At 37.5% G+C, this 14,601-nt stretch overlaps 1 protein-coding gene and 1 long non-coding RNA gene across 12 annotated transcripts in view; one reads left to right on the forward strand and one right to left on the reverse strand.

The window, feature by feature from the left end:
- LOC147549195 (uncharacterized) overlaps positions 1–14,601 on the reverse strand; it is a 69,079-nt gene that overhangs the window by 8,044 nt on the left and 46,434 nt on the right. The gene's annotated exons all lie outside the window — the stretch shown is intronic.
- LOC147549196 (vacuolar protein sorting-associated protein 26A-like) lies at positions 2,638–9,543 on the forward strand. Of its 11 annotated transcripts, none has more exons than XM_086665328.1 (15): positions 2,638–2,957; positions 3,554–3,644; positions 4,795–4,918; positions 5,219–5,262; positions 5,400–5,473; positions 5,579–5,653; positions 5,888–5,962; positions 6,064–6,136; positions 6,592–6,636; positions 6,873–6,984; positions 7,439–7,505; positions 8,420–8,464; positions 8,599–8,654; positions 8,733–8,908; positions 8,990–9,543. In XM_086665328.1, exons 5-15 carry the CDS (start codon positions 5,471–5,473, stop codon positions 9,166–9,168), a joined length of 906 nt encoding a protein of 301 aa, XP_086521454.1. In that variant the 5' UTR covers positions 2,638–2,957; positions 3,554–3,644; positions 4,795–4,918; positions 5,219–5,262; positions 5,400–5,470; the 3' UTR covers positions 9,169–9,543. The 11 variants fall into 11 exon arrangements, with proteins under 11 accessions (XP_086521454.1, XP_086521449.1, XP_086521453.1 ...); XM_086665323.1 differs by having other exon boundaries at positions 5,420–5,473; XM_086665326.1 differs by having other exon boundaries at positions 2,701–2,957; positions 3,532–3,644; positions 5,420–5,473.

A 14,601-nucleotide genomic window follows, 5' to 3' on the forward strand; every position in this document is an offset into this window, starting at 1 on the left:
GTACTTGTCCTGCTGGCAAAACAACCATTGAATATCATCTTAACTCACGTACGATTAAGTTTGTAATGGGTCTTCATGAGCGTTATTCTGCTACTGGCAATGACATCCTGCTTATGGAACCACTACCTTCCCTGACCAAGGTATATAATTTGGTCATTCAAGAGCAGAAAAATAAGGTATGTGTTCCCTTTGACTTTCACGCTCTTAACACCAAGATCACGACGGCTAACAAGTTGAAAGAAAGTGATTTATCTTGACAGAAAAAATAAACGCATTCGTCATTATTGTATCAAGTGCAACCTTCACGGACACTCTGTTGAGACCTGTAACAAAGATGTTCTTTGCAATCATCGCAATCGTCTTGGTCATTCTATTGATCGATGTAATATCCTACATGGTCGCCCTTCTCATCAAGGCGGTGCCTGTAGCACTTCTCAAGGTTCCAGCTTCAATCCTTACCAGAGAAGACTATGACTGCATCATGACAGTTATCAATGCCCAGTTCTAACTTTGCTTTGATGTCAGGTACTTCTTTTTCTCATCCTTCCATTTGGATTGTTGATAGTGGAGCTTCCAACCATGTTTGTTTTTCCCTAGATTCTTTTAGCTCTTATGCTATAGCACCACCGTCTTGTTATGTTCAAATTCTTGATGGTGCGATTTACTTAATTAAATACATTGGCAGAGTCGTTTTTTCCACCTCTCTTTCTATTAACCATGTTTACTATATCCCTAATTTCAAATTTAATTTGATTTATGTGCATCATACTTCTAAATATTTGTAGTCTGGTGTTTATTTTAATTCCACTTATTATCTTTTCCAGACGATCTCAAATCATCAGGAGAATGGTCGGCTGATGTTATTGGTGGACTCTGCATTCTCCTTACAACTTTTCCGCACTTGCTTTTAATAAGTCACTCGACGTTCGGCATCGTCGCCTTAGACATCCTAACTTAGGTCGTTTACGTTATTTATCACAATGTTTTCCCTTTATTTCTTTTAATAATTCGCATGAGTGCGTTGTATGTCCTATGGCAAAACAGTCTAAGTTAGTTTTAACAAAAGTAGTTCTTTTAGTACTTTTTATTTTCAACTTATTCATGCTGACATTTGGGGACCCTTCCCAGTCTCATCTCTAACCAACAAGCGTTACTTTCTCACAATTGTTGATAATTTCTCCAGATTTACTTGGACGTTCCTTATGCAAACCAAGTCTGAAACTATGACACATTTAAACTTCTTTTTTCAGCTTGTTTCTAAACAATATGATAAGAAGATTAAATCTATTTCTTCGAGTCTTGCAAATACCTTTCCAAACCCAATTGAGACTTTCTGTTTTGATAATGGAGTCGAGTTCTTATCCAATGATCTACAGACTTGGTTCCATTCTCATGGAAGTCTTCACCGACGAAGTTGTCTCCACACCTGAACAAAACGATGTCATTTACTCGTTGTTGCTCACGCCTTGCGCTTTCAAGCACATCTCCATCTTAAATTTTGGGGAGAATGTTTAAAAACGACAACTTATTTAATCAATAGAATGTTGACCCCAATACTTTCATACAAATCACCTAATGAAATGTTATACGATTCTCCTTTAGACTACTTAGCTCTGCAGTATATTTCATCCCTGCAGGAACTTTCTCCTCCGCAGGATGTTTCTCATCCGAGGGATCCTTCGCTTCCGCATTCTGACACTGACCCGGTTTCAGTCGCTTCTCCAAAAGAAAGTTTACCTTCTTCTCGACTAGTTCGTACAACAAGACGTCATGCTCATTTAGCTGACTATCTTTGCTCTTGTACTACTACGCCTACGACATCCACCAGCCATCCCTTCACTGACTATGTTAATTTTGACAAGTTACCCCTTCTCATCGGGCGTTTCTTACTTCTGTTGTCAATTCGGAAGAACCCACATCATACTCTGCTGCCAAAGTCTTTCGGGAATGGCGTGATGCAATGGCTAAGGAAATTCAGGCCCTTGAACAAAATCGTACCTAGTCCCTTACTCTCTTGCCTCCTGGCAAGAGACCCTCTGGTTGTAAAGGGGTCTATAAGATTAAATACTGTTATGACGACTCCATAGAACGCCATAAGACGCACCTCGTTGCTAAAGGTTATACCCAAGTTGAAGGCATCGACTATCATGATACCTTCGCCCAATGGATTGCTTTAAAATGGCCTAAGAGAATTCTTAGTGGGTTAGTGAAGTAGTGCTTGGCTTTGAGGGAGAAGGAGTGGCATAAGTTTATATTATCACAATCCCATAAAAATTCTTCATTAGTTTTCAATGTGGAATTAAATTCCCAGAAGGAACATTGTCTCTTTGGAATCAGGAAAAGTGTTTAAAGACTTTATAAATGGATAGGAAAAAGTAAGCTTTTCCATGTAATGGGCTTACCCGCTACTCGCCCGCCGATACCCGAATACTCGAGCTTTTTAATGGGTTTGGGCGGACAATGGGCAGGACGAATTTCAAAATTGTCCACTCAATTAACCGGTTTACCTAATGGCCGTTAACGTTTGGTGACTGACCTACCCGACCCGATGTTTCAAGTGCCCGTGGATACCCATACCCGCCCGATTCCCACACCTAAGACAGCATAAGGTCAGACTTCATAGTTTTCGAAAAGAGTAGGGTCAATTTGGGAATTTTAACCTGCTGTATTACCTTTTTCTTTCTTCTTTTTTTTTTTGTTAATTTGGGGACGGGAAAGAAAGGAGAGTTTCAAACTTCTCAATTCGACACCAGCAGGGAGGAGTCGAGAGCAACTAGTTCTAGGGTTTCACTTTGAATTTTCTCTCAAGGATTCGGTTGGTCTGATTCTAACCATATCAAGGAGCCCAGCTGCCGAGTAACTAGGGTTTTATCCTAAATCTTCATTTTTCTCTAGGATTCGGTTTCTTGAACTTTCAATTTCCGAATACTCCAGCATTGAGGATCCTCAGATTTCTGGTGAGTACTTGATACTTGATTTGATTCTAAGTACTTTGATGTGTGATTTTTAAATGATTCTAAAATCTGAACGTTCTGACTAATAGAGATCATTGATCCTTATTCATCAGGTTTTGTATATAATTTTGCTTTCGCTTTTAAGAAATTCATCAAGAAATTGATGAGTCTCTTTGAGAACTGTAGAGATGGTTTAGGTTGTGGGCTTGTAGCCCAACGTTTGATTAAATTTTAAGTTTTTGTTTGCAGACCACTTGAAGGTTAAGTGTTGCAAATTAAAGACTTCAATTGCTTGACGATTATGAATTATGAACTGTGATTCCTACTTTCATATGAGTTATGAATCTTATATAAGTTCAGATTTTGTTAACTAGTCGATGTTCATTTGTCGATTTATTGTTGTGATTTATGAATTATGATGATTCTTACTTTCTTATACGTTATAATCTTACCTTTAAATAACACTTTTACATGTATTACATGCATCATAGAAACCTACTTAGAGTCACTCTTCATTAAAAAATTTGGCTAGCGTGAAGTTAAAGCTTTTGCATGTATCTTGAATCATATTTTGTAGCTTTTCATGGTTTTGTTTTCAGGGTTTTGGTCAACAATATATAATTTTGGGTTGCTGATTTCATGATCGAAGTCGAAGAGTTAGGGGTTTCAGCTTCAAATTTGAATTAAACAGTAAGTCATTATCACTTAATCTCATGTCTCTAGTGTATTTTGAATGTTTTTTTTTGTAGTTTTTGAATTGTAGGTTCAAATCCAAAATTCTATTAGGGATCTCACCGCGCTTTGATTCTATGACTTCCAAGTTTTTGTAGCAGATACACTACCATTGAAGCAAAACCCCAAGACTTGATTATATGATATTGAAATATAATGTAAGGATTTGATGAGCACATAAACCAAATAATTGATATTCTACTCTTAAAGGCCATCATAGGGGGGCGTAAGCTCATCTACACTATCTTTACTTCGTTTATTGTGCGAAGATTACATGGGATACATCTTTGGGATACTCTACTTCCACCAAGGCTCGAACTCCTAACTTTTGGGACTTAAGAGGGGATGCAAGCCACCGGAGCAAAGACCAGTATGCAAAGTCCACACTTAATTAAACAACAATAAGGAAGATGACTGCAGCCCGCGCGCCAATTTCTCTGCATCAATCTGTACTTTGTCACATATTCGTCTCTTTCTCTTTCCTTTCCCTCATCTTTTATCTCTCTCCGTCTCTCTCTCTCTATATATATATATGTGTATATATATATATATATGTATATATATTTATACGTATACGTATACAAATTCAATGAGGGTTTCTGGCAAAACCCTCATTGAGAGTTATCCCCTTCATCCTAGATGAATGGGATGCTGCATGCTGGCCCAACGAGGAGGGAGAGAGAAATGTGAGTGGATAAGAGAGAAAATATAAAGATGAGAGCGAGTAGATAGGTTGTGACAGTGATGGGAGATAGTGAGGAAGGATAATGATGTTGGTGGTGACCGAGATGGTGATGAAGATTAGAGGTGGTGGTGTTGGGAGTGGTGGTGTTGGGAGTGGTGCCGCTGGCAGAGACAGATCTTCTGAGGATCTAATTGTCCACTCAATATTATATATAGAACTACACAGTTATAAAATGATTTAGAAAATGACACCTAACTAGTTCTTAAGTTTTTAGAGTGTTGCATTTGAGATGTCTTTTGAATGGAGGATCTCAATTCTGCTATCTAGGAAAGAGAATCTCATTTGGGACTTGACACAGGACAACTTGAGTTTTGTTTGAGTTCTGCATTGGAGCTATTCTAATAAAACCTTGGTTTGACCAAGTCAAACAGGGATTGGGTGGTGGTGAACATCCAACTTTGCCTACCACAAACGGGACGCGCCTATAAAACTACACTTGCGGGTCCCATTCCCTGCCAGAAATAGGATTCCTGACTGCCAAACTCGGGTACTGTCGTTTTTTTCCTTCCTACGCTTGATTCCTCCTCCCCCATTCTACACTTTCTCTCTCTCTCTCTCTCTCAACAAACAATCAAAATTTTCTGAGCTAAATCGCCCTTCCCCCAATCTTTCTTCGTTGATTGTGTTTTTTTCTTTTCTTAGTTTTGATTTTGGGTTTGAGTGCTTAGGTTTTACATTCCTAAGGCATCTCACCTCTTGATTTTATGAATGACAGTATATTAGTTCTTTCTCGTAGTTTCCCTAGTTGATCCATTTCAGGTAAATGTTTGGTGTTTTTGTCCTTCAGGCGGATGATTTGAGTTACTAGAGGTTGAGTGTTCACTTTATTAGGTATGTATTTTGCTGCTTATGATCTTATAATCTACATTTCTTAATTACAATTTAGGTATATCAATTACAGTTCTTTGAAGTTGGAACCTTCATTTAGTTAGTTATTTGGATTCTTTACTTTATCATTGGAAATTTAGTTTACTTCTTGTGCTTGTAGTTATTGGCTGAGAGCAATTTGAGGTCTTGGTTCGCTTTTCACTGCACAAGAATGGTAAAATCTCCGAGGATTGCTTTTGGGTTATTATTGATGATATAATTGGATTTGTATAATTTAAGGTCAAATTCTGATTTCCGTTTACTGTTTTTTTTCTTCTAGAATTTCATTATGGGAGCTTTCAAGTCACCCTGTAACATTTCAATCACATTTTCTGATGGAAGAACTCGGAAGCAGGTATACTTTTGCACTCGTTCGATTCATTAATATTTAAACTATTTACTTATTTAGTTTCTTTAGCCACGAGTACCTAAGAGTGCGCATGCATCAAGTCTCCTAGTGCTTGTTGTTGGGATACAGCATCTCGGCGTAGATAATAGATCATCTCTTCATTCTTGTTAAAATCTTAGGCCCAAACCAGATACTCTTCCAACACTTCATGGGATGCTTACCCTAACATTTTTTTTAAAGGTTTCGCTAAAGAAGGAAAATGGCAAAACAGTAATGGTTCCTCTTTTCCAAAGTCAAGAGAACATTGCAGGCGAGGTATGACAGCTTATGCCTTCCTGTTATCAGTACGATTATACATTAATAATATGTTTCTGTACATTCTTGTTTTTACATCTGGAAAGTCGTAATATTTGCAGGTTTCTGTAGAACCAGTTCATGGGAAGAAAGTTGAACATAATGGTGTAAAAATTGAACTCCTCGGTCAAATAGGTGCGCTCCATTATGTTCTTGTTGAAGTTGTGACACTTTGGTATTCATCAAAATGATAAAAGGATTAGATATGTTTTCCACTGATCAATATATTGAACGTTTATTAATTTTGAATTGTAAATTTTTTCCACTTTGTCTATTTCAGTCACTATAACATCTAATTTGTGTTAGATTTGGTATTATTCATGCATTATTTGGAACTTGTCATAAGATTCTGAAGGATAAGTCTTGTGTTCAACTAATCAAAACATCTTGTTTAAATTTAAGATCTTTGTTATATCTAAGTGCCTATGTTAGATCAACGTGAAACCGTTACTTTGGAACTCATTTGAATTTTGAAGTAAGAAAATGTATTATCTATGCTTATGTGCTTCATAGGCCCTGTTTATTACATTCCATGCCTGTTCCTTTTAACAGAAAAGCTGTAACTGATGAATTTTTCTTTCCCTTTGCAGAGCTATACTTAGACAGAGGAAACTTTTATGACTTTACCTCCCTCGGTGAGTGTGGTGGTTCTCTCTTCCTACCTAAATAAATTGTTTCCTTTAGTGACAACTAACAAATTTCCTAGTGAAATGATATATTCCTGGTTCTTTTCCATCGTATATGTAGGTCATGTCATTAATTGTTCATGTGTTTATAACGATATTTGTATAACTTATATTATCTAGAAGTGAGGTGACAATGGCTAAGTAACTGTTTTTATTTTCCTGATTCGTGTTTTCTTCCTGTGCAGTTCGGGAACTTGATGTGCCTGGTGAAATATATGAAAAGAAATCTTACCCGTTTGAGTTTTCAACTGTCGAAATGCCATATGAGTCATACAATGGGGTGAACGTAAGGCTGAGGTAGGCTAACTATTAACCTTGGTGTTGCTAGATGAAATCTGTATACATCTTTTGATTAGGTTTGGCGGTTGTTTTATTACAACACGCTACTTGTTCATATTTTCAGTTATATTATTTAGATGCCCTCGAAACAGCATCTTTGTTCGAACAAATGCTTGTACTGCTTGGGGCCCATATTTCGTGTTGCAATGTCATTGTATAGATATGGAGCCCCATAATTTTGGAGCTTTTCAAGTCCACCATTACCTTTACTGCAATAGCCGACAAGACATATATGAAGGAATGAAAAACTATTATGCCTACTAAGCAAAGGCAACATTGACTTCTGAGCTGTAGCAGGGCTATGTTACAGGGTTGGGTATGCCTTTACTAGTTTTGAGGCCATGGTTTTCTCCAGCATTTTATGATTAAGATTTTTAATGAGATTCAACAAGTGAGTTTTGTCAACTTGCAGGTATATTTTGAAAGTAACGATCAGTCGTAACTATGTCAACAGCATTGTGGACTCACAAGAATTTGTGGTAAACTTTTGTTTCTTATAACATTCTATTCTCAATAGTTCACAGACTTGCAATGCCTGTAGACTGGACTGCATGACAATCTGAAGCTACTACGTTTTTGCTTCTCTCGCTCAACCTGAAAAAGCATCATCATTTCCGAAAATCAATTAATAAAGGCTTCCTCTTCATAGTATTCTGTAAACTCATGCAGTTTCGTATATTGAAATTCTCATACTACTTGAATTCATGGTTCTGCAAGTATTATTTTTGTTCTTCTTAGTTCTCGCTAGACTTCTTGTAAGTACTTGGAAATAAGCTTCATTCAGATTAAAAATCTGGACATTTGAATTATTAGCTTTCTATGGCTTACTTGATTTCTTGCAAAATATTGGACGTACGTGTTATGCGCTAGTGGTCTCTAGTTAAGTAATATGAATAACTCACATGAATGTGACAAAATGGATCACAATATTTGTTGATTAAACATGGTCACTGGTCCTCCCTGTATGCTTTTTTTTTTTGTTGCAAGCCTCCCTGTATGCTTGAAAGTCATAAGTCTGTCATGACCAGATACTTCACATGTTCTGGGAAGAATTTTGGCCTTAATTCCTTCTTGAAATTTTCATGTTTGCATACTCTGATCTCAAAGGCGACTGACCCGCCCTCATTACTGCACCACAATATTGCATCCTCGATCAAGTACATTCTAGTCTATCCTCTATAGCGTACTTTGTGGCCTTGAAGTACCTCTCCATATCTCAGTTCCCAAGGGAGTTCTCCAGCTCTTTGCCATTATGGGCTCTGCTAAAGCATTTTAACTTTGCAATATTTACTCTAGCTCCTCCGATTTGATACTATGTAATGTTTACGTTTCCTTTGCTTGCACAATTTACTACCAAACCTCTTTATTTCACGATCTCTTTCTTTGGCTTCAGGTTCGTAACTATACACCACTTCCACCAATCAACAACAGCATCAAGGTCAGTGGGCTGATTTTAGCTTGCAGCTAGTTTTACCTAATCATGTTCTTGATAAGCAATAAAACGATAATATATTATATTCAGTATAGCTCTTGTTGTCTGAGATTGTTAATTTGATTTTGCATGGTTCTCAGATGGAAGTTGGAATTGAGGACTGCCTACACATTGAGTTTGAGTACAGCAAAAGCAAGTAAGTCTGGATTAGATTTCATGATGAAGTGTCAATGAAGTTCCCTTTGCTAATTGGGTTTTTAACATGTATGTACAGATATCATTTGAAGGATGTGATCGTAGGTAAAATATATTTTCTTCTTGTAAGAATCAAGATTAAAAACATGGAGCTTGAGATACGCAGGCGTGAATCGACAGGGTCAGGCCCAAATACATATGTTGAAACCGAGACACTAGCAAAATTTGAGTTGATGGATGGTGCTCCAGTCAGAGGTATAATCTCTTCATGGTGCTTCAAATTGAAAAAACATGGTTATATTTCTCTCGGTTAATGTGAATATGATGTGTTTACAGGGGAGTCTATTCCAGTAAGACTGTTTCTGAGTCCATACGAACTTACACCTACATATCGCAACATTAACAACAAGTTCAGCGTCAAATATTATTTGAACCTTGTTCTTGTTGATGAAGAGGACAGAAGATACTTTAAGCAGCAGGAAATTACAGTATATCGTCTTCTAGAAACTTCTTAAATGCTCGGGGTTCGCGGTGTCTTGATCTCGTCAATAGTTGTGGTGCATAAGTTTGCTTACCGGACAAAAGGTGATTCGATGCTTAGGAGAGATGTGGGTCTGTTTCGCTCTAAAAGAAAAATAACAATAATTATGTAAACTTGGGTGGTGAAGCTGATTATGGATTGGTTCTTTAGGGTGATAATAATATACACTGTTGACATTGTAAGATACTCAAGAGAGAGTGTTAGTGAGCTTTGTGGATGATGAGGATGAAATGAATTCTCATACAAGTACTATTTGAGTATGGTGGATTTGAATATGTTGTATCAAAATTATATTTTCTATCAAGATATTCTTAATAATAATATGTATAGCTGGTGTCTTTTTGTGTTATTTGCCTATAGTTTTTAAGTTTTTTCGACTTTTAAAACAAGACCAGAAAGCATGACCACTTGAAAATCTTGCTTGAAGATCGTGATGAATATCAAGAGGCACTGAAATATATTTCAAGCCTTGAACCAAGTCAAGCTGGGATCACCATGAAGGAATATGGTAAGATTCTGGTGGAGCACAAGCCAGTAGAGACGATAGAGATAAACGAGAATCGTGTAGAGGAGGGACATCAAACAGCATGTACCTAACTACTTACCGATGTTGCCTCCTTTAGTTGATTTTCTGAACATGTTCATCCACCATCCGAAGTCGATATTCTCCACGAAGGTGAAACACAAGTTGTGCTTATGGGGCCAGTCCAGGACCGGCCCATTTAAAATCAGCCAACCCAGACCATAGACATGCCAAGCCAGCACGGGTTATCTTCCAGTCCCATGTTGTACTTGGTTTTGAGCCGATGGGCCGATCTGGCCCGGATCGGTAGGAAACTCGGACTAAAGCCAGGTTGCCCGACCTGTCTCAACAATGTATTTTTTTTCATGCACAATTTCTAGGGATTTCTTTCATTTCTCTTTCTTTTTCCCTCACTTTGGAATTCCAGAATAGAAAAAATTGTTTTTCTCCCCGAGAGAGAAAAGCAACAATGTGATGACTCGTCGTCTTAGACGAAGGTGAGATGTTTCAGACGAGTTTCAAAAATTTCAAGAAGAGGCAAACTTCACTTATAAGAGCAATTCCAATGTGGGGGGGCTGGGGCTCCCAAATTCAAGCCCCAGCCCCAGCCCACATGCTCCAACTCGGGAGCCCCGGGGCTGGGCTCCCGGTGGGGCTGGGAGCCCCATGCTCCCTGGCTCCCAAATGGGAGCCCGGGCTGGGGGCTCCCAACCCCCAAAATATGGCCGTTGGGAGCTCCAACGGCCATATTTGGGGTGGATCCCCTAAAAAGGGGATCCACCCCACTTTATTTTATTTCTTTTTAATTTTTTTAATTTTTTTTTTTAAACTAATTTTTTTTCTAATATTCTTATTATTTTAAATACTACTTTTTTAAGTATTTTTCTCTAATTTTTATTTTTTTTGTTTTTTTTGTGTTTATCTTTTTGAAATTATCTCTCTCGAATAATATCACATTTTAATTCATAGTCGAAATCTAATAATTCATAGTCGAAATTTAAAATCAAAATTTCGCACACATACTTTGCACACGTATAATATATTGATTTGGGAGCCTCGGTTGGGAGCCCGACGTTGGAATTGAGAAAAGCCCCAGGACTCCCAAAATTCAGGGGCTCCCAAAATTGGGAGCCCGAGCCCCACATTGGAGTTGCCCTAAATAACTGAACTCTTTTACGGAAAGAACTGTCTAATCATTTTTTTTTCCTCAGCAAGATCTAAAAAAGAAATTCGTAGCTCAAGAAAAAGAAATATTCTCCCATATTCAATACTCAAATCTAAAAAAGAGATTTGGAGCTTCAAACTCTTGGTCATTGTTGATACCATCGGTTAAGAAAACAAGGAGGCCACGTTAAACTGCTTCACGACAAAGTAAGGAGGATGGATTTGAAGACGGTGAAGGTGGTTCATTGGTAAATTGAAAATCTTATGTACAAAAGTAGATTCTGCAAAAAAAATTTATTTTCAAAATGTTCTAATCCCTACAAGAGCGACCTGGTCTAGCCCGTTGACCTCCGCCCACGACCCAAACTAGCCCGACCCAGCTTGGCAAAGCATTAGGCAGGTCAAGTCCTGGCAATAACTGAAATATATGGCTCAACCGGTCGACCCGGTCCGACACTGTTTCAACCCCAACTTAGTAGGGCTGAGATGAAGCCCAGACCAGCACCACTATAAAAGCCCAAGTACTCCAAAAGAAAAGGTGGGTGTTTTAGGGAACAAAGAAAAGTTTCCGAGAAAAAAAGGTGGAAAAGAGCTATTCTCCAAACACACCCTTCAAGTCACCGGAAGAATGTCGCCGTTGGCCGGCGAATTTCTTTCTCTCTTATCTCTCTCTCTCTCTCTCCCTGCATTTGTCTCTTTCTCTCTGTAAATCCCGCAAGGGGAAAACCCCGCCGAAATCTCGTCTAGATCTCGAAGATCCAGTCAAAGGAAACTACCTTCATCTAGATCTGGATCTTTTAGTTCCAGAAGAAGACATCTCGTCTGGAAAACCGGACAAGATTCCAACGAAGAACAAAATAAAAACTGGATAGTGTTTGGAGGAAACAAAAAAAAGGTTGTTTCCACCCAAAACTTTCTTCCCCAGAAATTTTTCTTATTTCCCCAAAACATCAACCAAACAAAAACATTTTCAAAGTTGGGGCAACTCGGATTCTTTGGATATGGAAGAGTATTAAGTGGGTTTGTTTCTTCCATTATGAATTATCTCAACCTGTTGAATTTGAGTCCTTGGAGGTTGATTTGTTTGAGTCATAAGCCAAATTATTCAAGAGATCCGACTCCTAATAGAGACCTGTTTTATGTAATTCAAGTGAACCCAAAATCAACCTAAGCTAATTATTCAAGAAAGTTCTGCACATAGTTTAGATAAGAAAACAAATGTTTTAAGATGTGACTCGAATCAATTTAGATCTTAACTCAGATTTCATATATGAAAAGTAAAAAAGAAGATACTACCTAAATCTTATTGGACCTCTCACAACTAGATAGTTGGAAATGTAGCTAACATTGACATTTAGGAAGACTCTTGGATCTTAGAATACAATATGTGAAAAGGTACTATTTTAGCTTCCCACTTTGAGAACTAGTACTACTTGGAACACAAGACAAGCTTAAGCTTCAAAATATGTTCTAGTGATCTTGAGGTCTAGTACTAGATGTCTAATGTTTCTAAGAGAGAGGTAGAAATATATGAAATCCACTATTAGGTGGTCATTATGTACAGACATTCATTATGGTGGTTATTGTTTTTCATTTTCCGAGACTCAGTCTGTATCTATTGGAACTAATTCAACTAGGTCAAAAATAACCCATTTCAAACTAACTTGGAGAAAATATCTACCATCATCTCATACATGAGATTTAAACAAAGTATTGTTTGAGAAACATCAGCAAATTCAATAACAGAACAAAGGGAAATCATCTTGAGACCAACCGAGCATCGACTGGTCTTGATTCAAACATAGCAAAAGAGAATATAACCAAATCTGACCTGTATTTGAAGATCAAATTCTTCTATAATGTAAGAACATAGAGAACCTTCACAAGTTCTGACAATTTTATGGATTCCAAGCATCATTAAGGCTCAAGTTATCTAGTAGCAACTATAACATTTAGGCAAAACTACCATGAATCAAGGAATGAAATTTCGGTTTCGGTGGAAATTTCGGTCGGTCCAAAAGTGGAAACGTTTCGTAGAATCGTTTCGGTCAGTGTGGAAATCTTACAAATCTACAGAAATGATAGAAATATGATGCAATTATGTATAACAAGATTATTAAACCATAATGAAGTATAAAAATGGTGTTTAACATTATCTATTAGTTTGAGGTAGTATTAACAACCACACAGTTATTTCCGGGGGTAAATTGAATAACTCTTTGGCTACAACACCCATAAGATAACATTCTTACCGTTAATAGTTAACAAACTATGTTAGTTTGAGAAGGTATCGCCAATTTCGCAGTTATATCAGGGATATTACTAAAATAAAATAAAATTAGGCAGTTAAGTCAAGGCGTAAATCATTCAAATAGATTTAAAAACCATGGAAAACATAACATACAAATCAAGAGAGATCTAAATGAAGATGAAAAGACGAAGGAAGGGATATGTTTCTAGTATTAGTTTCTCCAGGTTTTTGCTAGATTTCTACTATGTCGGTGGAAATTTCCATCATGTCGATGGAAATTTCGATATTTCCAACAACTTCGGTGGAAACTTCGATCATGTCGGTGGAAACTACGCAGGAAATAGTTGTAAGTGTTATTTCGTGCACCTAATCTCATTTTAGGAAACGTTTCGCGAAATTTCGGTGAAATGTCGGGAAGTTTTATTCCTTGCCATGAATCCAATTTCCCTAATGTTAACCCCAACATTTATGGCACCGCCACAGCCAGGCGATCCGCCCCAGGCAGAAATTCCCCAAGAGAAGGAAGCCCCAAGGGGCCTGAGCAGTGCGGAACTCCTGCTGTGAGCAACTGAGATTGCACAACCGAGAGGAGTTACATTACCAGTTCTGGCAAGCTGCCCAACGGCTACTTGATGGACTTGGTATGCCAGTAAACTACCCAGAGGATGTAAGAAGGGTATCTTATATATTCATCGACTATAAATGGAACAACCACAGGATCAGAAAAGCTATGCAGCGGCTTAACAAGCCGGAGTCTCGGCCGATCAACTTTTCCAGGACCTTATATAAACGTCTTCACGAAGATTAACATTATTTAAGTAGCAAATCACACTATATAACTAAGGAACTGTAAGTTTTCAGTTTCACAACGATCTGAGTCTTACAAAACAAACTCTAGTCTAATCTATGTTCTAATTCTGATCGATAATCAATGATTTCACCAGAAGAACATACCATTAGCCACTACTTAAACAAGATTATGTCACGGCCATTAATCATTAAAGAAGAAAAAGGAACTTGTTACTGGACTAGGTGTATTCAAAGAACAATAACTTCTTATCAAAAGCTACGATAATTCATATTTCAAAAGTGTATACTTTTTCGGCAATAAACTAAGTGCATACCTAATATTCATGGTAAAAGCAAAAGACTAGAAAAAAAAAATTAAATAGAACAAAAAAGTGACGAATCCTAGTTGAACGCGCCAATCAGATCAGTAAAAAATCCATATTTCATAATTTTGTCAATCAATAATATAAACCCTAATCAGCCAGAGTTACTCACTCCAGTATGCCTTCTATGATTACTTCAAATCTTATTTTACTTAGTAGCTGCGTGTGCACAATTAGATTCAAAATATGCTTCAGAACTCGTTAAACTAGTTTTTTGAAGTTTTCATCGGCAAGGTAAGTCGATAAACTTGAATATCAACAAGGGAAAATCAACAATTCATGATGGATCGTGAAAAT

This window comes from Eschscholzia californica, unplaced genomic scaffold (assembly GCF_041429995.1).
Source record: "Eschscholzia californica isolate CP2 unplaced genomic scaffold, dmEscCali1.0.p SCAF_3, whole genome shotgun sequence".
Lineage (NCBI taxonomy): Eukaryota > Viridiplantae > Streptophyta > Magnoliopsida > Ranunculales > Papaveraceae > Eschscholzia > Eschscholzia californica.